Source organism: Nannospalax galili, unplaced genomic scaffold, assembly GCF_000622305.1.
Source record: "Nannospalax galili isolate Female #2095 unplaced genomic scaffold, S.galili_v1.0 scaffold1021, whole genome shotgun sequence".
Lineage (NCBI taxonomy): Eukaryota > Metazoa > Chordata > Mammalia > Rodentia > Spalacidae > Nannospalax > Nannospalax galili.
The window spans coordinates 68,865-77,961 of NW_008344095.1; the positions used below are offsets into that span (position 1 = coordinate 68,865).

At 44.8% G+C, this 9,097-nt stretch overlaps 1 protein-coding gene across 4 annotated transcripts in view; it reads left to right on the forward strand.

Annotated features, from left to right (window-relative positions):
- Positions 1-9,097, forward strand: part of Tmem212 (transmembrane protein 212) — a 40,456-nt gene that overhangs the window by 14,091 nt on the left and 17,268 nt on the right. For all 4 annotated transcript variants that reach the window (XM_029567039.1, XM_029567038.1, XM_029567040.1 and 1 more), the window contains one exon: positions 7,804-7,863. In XM_029567039.1, the coding sequence (XP_029422899.1) occupies positions 7,804-7,863 (60 nt within the window). The remainder of the gene's footprint in view (positions 1-7,803; positions 7,864-9,097) is intronic.

Below are 9,097 nucleotides of genomic sequence, written 5' to 3' on the forward strand. Positions count from 1 at the left end.
GCCTTACTCCACATTGTCCTTGCCAATCACGTCTTCCCTTGCCACCAAGGTACATCTTCCAGTGAAAAGATGATTTGTACACTTGTCATATTGCCATTTCCTTTCACAAATGACTTCATATTTCTTTTGAGACCTCTAAATAGATTTGTGCATGTGAGACAGACACTTGGATCTGTTCAAAGCCTTTCATTCAGGGCTTTCTAAGTCATACCCAAGTATTGGCCCACAGACTCTCCTAACTCTGTTCTCAAAGCCACATGGCATGCAATTTTCCTAGCATGTCTGAGCTAGGTTATTTAAAGGTATCAGCTGCTAGGATGCATGCAGCCCATGGATCAGAGTATCTTAAGGACTGAGCCCTATTAATCCTGGAACGTGTGGCTTACAGAACCACCTCCAATGGAGAGATTGATGCACAATGAGCTTGATCACTGGGTCCAGTCCTGGAGAGTCCAAGTCTTGGCTGGAGACAACAACCCACCTCCCAGAGCCCTGTTAACATGAGATCGGGCTTCCACTGAACCGTGCAGGCTGAGCTCCTCAGCTATTAGACAAGGGTCTTGACTATGTGGTGGTTAGGTGCTCATGGGGCTTCCAACTATCAGACAGTATCAAAGGAAACCCAAAACTCAGCAGTAGGCAAAGAAGTGAAAACTGATTTTACTCCGTATTGATGCAGAGGAGAATAAAAGCAGAACTAGGTTCAACTCGAAATATTACACTGCAAGAGGGAATTACGATGGAGAAGCAGGATGCAAGGCAGTAGGCAAGAAATTACTAACAGGAAGCATCAAGGAGAATGGGATTATGATAAAGTCGACCTACTGGGATTTTTACAGAGGACAGGCTGGGTGATCAGGCATCACCCTGGAGGATGGCAGAGGATGAGAGACCAAATGCTTGTTAAAGGTAATTACATTACAGCTACAAAGGAAGGGCTGTCTCACCAAACTGAGGTAGCAGGATTCTTGGTAAAATGAGATTTTATTCATTTATTATTACATTTATTTGTTTGTTTGTTTGTTGTGTGTGTGTGTGTGTGTGTGTGTGCGTGTGTGCACCTCAGTGTACCTGTGGAGGTCAGAGGACAATTTGAGGAGAGTCAGTTCTCTCCTTCTACCATGTGGGTTCTGGGGATTGAACTCAGGCCATCAGGTTTGGAGGCATGCACCTTTACCCACTGAGCCATCTCACCTGCCCCAAAGTAAGATTTCATAAAGAAAGGCAGAGTTCAATTATCTGACTAAAGTTGAGGCAAGCTAAGACTGTTCGTCAGTGGTCAATTTTCTACTTAGATGGTGTAAGCCTTTTACAGTCAGCCTGTCTAAAAACAAGTTAGTCATCTTGTCACCCAAACCAACTCTTTCTTCTCCAACTTCCTTTTCATTGTCTGAGGAAGTCAATTTCAGATCTGGAATGACTTTTGACTCAGTCCTTTCCCAAACTGTGTATGCAAAGCACGGGGGAATCTGTAGCATTGCACTCAGGCTTGGGTGGGGCCTTGGTGGTGTGTATCCAGGGAGCTCCCAGTGTAAGATTCTGGCAGAACCCAAGATATTTGAAAAAGAGCAGGTGTGGCCCCATCCTCTGCCCATAGACTATTAAAACAATGGACCCCAAGGAACTGGATTTTCCCCTGAAAGCCCATGCTGGGGAAAGGATTACTGAAGGCCTGGTGTTAGTGAGGGAAGGAACTTGTCTCCTGGAGAGAAACGTCACACCTTTCTGATGGCTTATCAGACCACCTTGCAGGGAGACTGAAGTTCAGCCAGTGATGACTCAGCAGTACGCAGGCTCGCACCTCGACCAGGACTGCTTGCTTCTGCACCTCTTGTTCTCACTCAAAGATAAACTTCATGGCAGGACCCAGAAGCCAGTCTTGGAGGTCACTGGACCTCTTTATCTCTAGGTCTTCTCAAGGTAGCAATGTTGAACGAATCTCCTTTCTCTACTTTTCACAACTGCTCATCTCTGTACTGGGCTTATTGAGGATGGATAGCTCAGTCTAGAGTGTTGGGGGGGGCAAGATCTTGGATTTAACCCTAAAAACTCTAATAATACCAGGGAATGCCCATGCTGTCAGCCCTAGGCCTGCACTGCAAGAGCAATGCCCTAAATCAGCCCTATTCAAGTCACCTTCCACGGACACTGAATTTCCTTAAGACACCCATGTCCCTGTGCACACCACCTTCTTCCTGCTGGCGGCACGTCTTCCCTGCCCCTTCTGCCCCATTCAGATTTTTCTGTCTAGATAAACCCAAAAGCCAACCGTAAGAATCTATTAGCAAATTATAAAACCAATGTACGGGATAGTTAACAGCACTTAGAATTAATAGAAAACAATCCAATGGAAAATAGTAGCATTTAACACAGTAAAGATCGGGTGTTAATTGTGTTAGATGCAAAATCAGATTTGCGGGACTTGGGATGCACCTAGCGTGCTAGAGTACTTGCCTAGCATACTTTAAGCTCTGGGTTAAAGTCTGAGCACCACATAAACCAGGAGTGGTAGCACACACCTGGAATTCCAGCACTCAAGAGGTGGAGACAGGAAGATCAGAAGTTCAAGGTCAACCTCAGCTGAATTGGAGGGCAGCCTGAATTGATGGTGACTGTCCTAGCAAGAATGAAGGTGTTCTAAGGACACTGTGGCCTCCCTTTAGCCATCAGACTACTGAAACAATGAATCCCAAGACACTGAAATATTCCCCCTGGAATCTCAGACAACCTTGCAGCAGGAGAGACTGGAGCTGAGGCAGTGATGGTGAGCAGGTTCCCACATTGACTGGGACTACTTAGCTCTGACCCTCTACTTAAACCTAAACCTCACAGTAAGACCCCAAAGACGGACTGGGTAGCTGGGTCAGGGGGACGTCAATGAACCTCTTTGCCCTCTTCCCAGTGCGATCACACCGAATAAATCTCCTTTTTCTACTTTTTCCTGTTACTTATTTGTTCAATTGGCTTATTGAGGGCCCAAATCTGGCTTGTTTGGGCCACCAGGACCCAGGTTCCAACACTAATAACTCTGATAACAAAACCCTATCTCAAAAACCAAGAAAATTAGGGAGCTGGAGAGATGGCTCAATGGCTGCTCTTGCAGAGGACCTGGGTTTGGTTCCCAGCACCTACATGGTGGCTAACAACCATCTGTAACTCCAGTTCCAGGGAATTTGAGACACTCTTCTGGCCTCCATGGACATTGCACACATGTGGTACACTTGCTTGCAGGCAAAACACTCATACATATAAAATAAAATGAAATCAGTTAAAATTTTAAAACATTAGATTTGTACCTAGGCCAAAACAGATAACTGCTTACTGTAACTGGAGTTAAAAGAGATGTCTAAACACCAGGGAACTTCAGAGACCCCAGGCCTCACTCCATTCCAGTCCAGCGTGTATACAACATCAGACTCAGCCTTTTAAGCTTTCTTGGGAGACAAGCTACCTCTTTCTTCAAAAGCCATTGATGACACTTGATCAGCCCCCAATGAAACCCAAATGTACTAACCTAACTTCTGAGTCCTCCTCAATCTGGTGTCATATAATATATGACCTAGTTATTTCTTCATTGCTGTGACAAAATACTCTGACCAATATCAACTTGGGGAGGAAAAGGTTTATTTAGCTTACATAAATCAGGTCACAGTTCATCAGGGAGCCCAAGGTAGGAACTCAGAGCAGGAACCTGGAAGCAGGAGCTGGAACACAGGCCAAGGAGGAACTCTGCTTACTGGCTTGCACCCCTGGCCCCTACTCAGCCTGCTTTCTTATGCAACACAGGCCCACCTGCCCAGGGGTGGCACCACCCACAGTGGGCTGGGCACCCCCCCATCACTCATCAAGAAGATGCTCCACAGACATGACCACAGGCCAGTCCAATAGAGGCAATTCCCCAATTGAGGCTCCCTCAACCCAGGTGTGTCAAGTTGACACTAAAGCTATCTAGCACAATGTACAACTGTGTTTTCCTATTTTCCTCCTAGACCTGGTCCTGCTGCAGATCTGGGCTCCTCCCTGCCACTTCCTCACCTCAGATGCTGGTCCCAGGCTGGGGCTGTCCCTCCCTGTCACCTGCTACAGAAATCATGGGCATCCTTCAGTCCTCCAGAGTCCATTTGCCTGGCTGCCTACATCAGTTTCCCCCATTAAGTGCCATCATATCTCCTAAGCTCATTTCATGTACAAAATATTTATTTTTATCTAACTTTGTAGACATTTTATATGTGCATTATTTTCAAATTTGGTCTACAAATCCCAATGAGAGGTATGATCTTGATTTGTAAAATAATTATTTTGTGCTCTTGTACATTTTATTTGGCCTCTCTTTGCCTCCTTTGAAAAGTGGGGTAATACCTCCATGATGCAGTTAGTATACATTTAAAAATTTTTTTATGCCAAGCGTGGTGGTGTACACCTGTAGTCCCAGCACTTGGGAGGCAGAGGCAGGCAGATCTCTGTGAGTTCAAGGCCAGCCTGGTCTACGTAGTGAGTTCCAGGACAGCTGGGGCTACAGGGAGACCCTGTCTCAAAAAAAAAAAAAACAAATTTTTTTTATTTTGTTTTTGAGACAGGGTCCCATTTTAGTTTGAATGTATAATGTCCCACATAGGCCCACATGTTTGAACACTTTCTCCCTAACTGGTGGAGCTGACTGGGGAGGTTGTGGAACCTTTAGGAGGTGGAACCTTCCTGCAAAAAGTGAGTTTACAGGGGACAGTGCTTGAGGCTTTATAGCCCAGCCCCACTTCCTGTCCACTCGCTGTTTCCAGAGTGTATATGCAGTGTGACCAGGCAGCCTAATGATCTTGCCACCATGTCTTCCCTACCTGCTGTCACGCCTCTTCAGCCATGATAACTGTACTCCTCTGAAATTGTAAGGCAAAATAAACCTTTTTCTCCTAAGTTGCTTTTGACAGGGTATTTTCTATCATAACAACAAGAATATAACTGATACAAGGTCTCATATAGCCCAGGCTGACTTTGAATTCTCTATATCACAGAGGATGACCTTGAACTTCTGATCCTCCTGCCTTCACTTTCCAAGTGCTGGGATTACAAGTCTGTACCACCACACCCTGTTTATGCAGCACTGGGAATCAAACTCAGAGCTTCCTTCACACTAAACAAACACTCTACCAACTGAGCAACATCTTCAGCCTCATGTGGATTCAGTGTGTTAATACATATGAAGTGTTGAGCATCATGCCTACCATGTATTAAACACTCAGTCAATAGGAAGTTATTATCATTTCATCCGCACTGTGTTTATGACGTCCCTTGTTTGTAGTAGATCCACAATAGATGCTTATAAGTGAATCAGTTAAATCTTATAATCATTTGATGCCTCTAAAGTTTCTATTTCTGTGAGACTGTTTGCTGCTTCCTTCAATTCATCTGTTTCTGGGAGCTGCATGTTCTACTTAAGCAATTTAAAGGTCTAGTGGGTGGGCTGGCAAAGGCTGTCAATGGGAGTGTTAGCAGTCCTCAGAAGGTGAGCCAACAGCATGGCAAGGATCATTCGAGGGGAGGTAGTTCCCCACTAAGCCCAGGCACCATTCCACCCTCCCTTTCCCACAACCATACTGCTTGGCCCAACTTGTCACCTCTTGGACACCCCTCCTTTCACATTTCCCTTCCCATTGACTTATCTTCCCTACTCTTGAACCCCCCCCCACCACACACACTTTTGTTTTTTGAGGCAAGGTCTCCCTGTAGCAGCAGCTGGACTGGAACTGACTATATAGACCAGGTGGCCTTGAGTTCACAGAGATCCACCCACCTCTGCCTCCAGAGTGCTGGGGTTAAAGGTCTGTGCTACCACACCCAGCAAATCCCTTCATTTTTAATTCTTTTCCCATCATGGGCATCAAGAAAGATGGTCTTGCTCATCTCTGCTTCTGCATCCCACCAGCAACTTTACCAAGTTACTGAACTGCCTTTGCTAGGCCTACTCCATGAAGGAGCTTTTTCAGAATTTTGTGTAAACAAAGAAAAACTCAATCTGGCTGCAACCAAAATAACAGGCCACTACAATTCCGCAGTGCTTTTCAACTTTCAAAAGGAAAGAACAAACTCCTGCCAATGTACTTAAGGCAAGCTAGACTTTCAGCATCCCATAATGGCAGCCATCTCCAGAGTGGAGGCAACAGAGGGACAGAGTGGTCTCTTGCTTTTGTCTGGCTTCTAAGTTTCTCTCATTAATGACATGGGAGCCATGTGTCAATTGAGAGTCCCGCTTTTGAAAGCCTAGACAGCTAAGGTCAACCCACACCGTCGTTTTAGTGCTTTAATTCCCCCCGTTTTGTCATACTGTTATGCTGGCTCTGCCTTCGTAGGGTCCTTGGAAAGGTTCTCTTTGCAGAATCAAGCCAGGAACCTCCTTTGACTACAGATGGTTCTGTTTTTAGCCCTGGGACTTTCATGGTACAAGCTCGTCAAGTCTATGATTTCAGACTCGGCTACACAAGAAGTTCTGTGTGAGCGAGTGTGTTCCCTCTTTCGGTTTCTCTAAATCCAGCATTCGGAATAAAATGTGCCAAGAAAATGAAAATCCAAGTCTCAAAACAATAAGTATGCCAAACTCAGAGCCACAAAAGCAGCATACCACAAAATCACATGGGTGAAAGACCCGATTTCCTGTTAAATTTATTGATCCTGTAATACTGCCATGATTATTACTCTGTAAAAATCCAAAACTATGCTATTTTTAAACCTATCTGTATTCAGCATCCTATTTTAGGCCACCTCTTCCTGATCCTGATTTTCTGTCTCGACCTCATCATACATTCATTGACTGGGAACAAATGATGTGTGTGGTTTGGGAATAAGCAATTTCCAGTCTCAATAGTCACAAATATCTCCTTGGTCAGAGCTCACATTGAATTCAAGATGAACTCAGAGATTTTTTTTTTTTTCTGCAAAATTCTGTTGATTCCCTTCCATTCCCTCCTTCATTAACTATTTCTGTTCTACGCTTGGGGCCTTTTCTTTGACAGTGACTATAAATACTCTTTGGAAAGCAGCCCCCACCATACCCAGAACAATAAATGCCCTTCTGGGCATTCACTCTAATGATCACCTGTGTTATTTAGGAAATGGGTGGGGGTGGGGGCTGAGTGTTTGTGGCCCACCTGCAGGCAGAGGCTGAGGATTCCCAAAAGACAGCAAGTGGCAAAAGATCAAGGTGCTCCTGGGAAGGATTTCAGGGTTTGGGGACAGGTCTCCGTTCCGTTTCCGTCTGCTGGCAGTTTTAGAAAGTTGTGAGAAAGATGGGCTGGTGGGATTGCTCAGTGGGTAAAGGTGCTTGTTGTCAAGGTTAATGACCTGAGTTCAGTTCCTGGAACCCACAGAGTGAGGTAGAGGGACCTACTCCACTAAGATGTTATCTGACCTACACACATGTGCACACACACACACACACACACACACACACACACACAATCAGTGTAAAAAGAAACTTAGAAAGAAAAATAACATAGAGTGAATCAAAGCAAAACATCCCACAGGAACTATAAAGCCTAGCTTTGATTGGGTGACGTCTGACAGTACCTGCACGTGGTTGTGATGGTGAAGGCATGAGCCTTGTGACTCAGGTTCTGGTGACACTACTGACTTGCCTTCTTCTTTGTCTCTGCAGTTGCTCCCACAGGTTGAGAGGACTTCAGAGACGTAAATCCATTTCGCCATTTGCTCTTCCTTCTAGCTCATGATAAAACTGTCAAACTGGGAGACAGATTGAACTCTTTCCAGAGGTCCCTTCAATTGTCCATGTTATTTTTGACAATTCTCTTTTCACAGGCCATTGTGTCTGGAGTACTTGTACTGCTGGCTCACAGACGGTGGTCCCAGAGATACTTGGTAAATAGAGAGATGTCCGCTGGGATGGCAAGAGGGTTGAAGATCAAATCACTAATAATTTAGGATTGAACATAGAGAAAAATGATTCCAAATTATACTGGAATTTGAGCTCACTGAAGCCTTTCTATGATGATATCAGCAATAAGCTATAACTATTTATTTACTATTTATTTATTTTTGAGACTTGGTCTCATATATCTTACATTGGCTTTGAACTTGCTATGTAGCTGAAGATTACCTCAAATTTCTAATCTCCTACCTCAGTCCCAAATGCTTGGATTACAGGCATGTGCCACCATGTCTAGTTTCATAAGCTATGTTTTAGATGTATAATTTTTAGTCTAGTTCCTACTCACAGTGATTTCTGTAAGTTGCGGTGATTATTGTCTGGACAGAGTCAGCGTTAGTGCTCCAGTATTTAATTTAATTTTATAGGAATGAATCTACAGGCCCCTTTGCTTTTAACAATGTGTTTGTTCGGTGTGTGTGTGTGTGTGTGTGTGTGTGTGTGTGTGTGTGGTAAGGACTGAACCTAGGACTTCATGGATGCTAGGCAAATCCCCCACCAATCGAACTATACCCCCAGCCCTAGTAATACCGTTTTAAGCCTCAACTTTCAGTCTGTGGTCTCCTTCCCAGTTTCCTCTCTCTGGAAAAGGATGAAAACACCCTGCTAACCTGCATTTAACAGTACATATCCAGAGCTTCCCATGCTACAGAGAGGCTGCAGTATCTGGTTGCAGACTTAACTCCCGTGGTGAAGGCTGGGTTTCTCAAAGGTCTATGGATGAAAGGCCCAACTGAAGATCTGGTTAAAATGTAGGCTCTGATTGAGGAAGTTTGGATGTGGTCTGAGAGGCAGCATTTTGTGACAGGTTCATCAAGGGTGCAGGGCTACCAACCACGGCTCCCACACTGAGTAGCAGGGTCCTAGAGAAGGGGCTCTTTTCACTGTCTTTGTTTTTCCCAACACAGATTGGTATTCTATATTTGATAGGACTTAAATCAAAGATCATCGAGCAGAATTCATTTTAGCTCAAGTTGGCAGACATGCTCTCCCCCCATAGGTAGATTGGTGGCAAAAATTCCAGAACCCGAAGAGAAGGTTGAAAGGCAGGATTAGGATGTAGCTCAGTGGTAGAGTGCTTGCCTAGCATGCATAAGTTCTTGGGAGACACCGACACAGACACAGACACACACACGCACACACACGCACACACACACACAGAGAGAG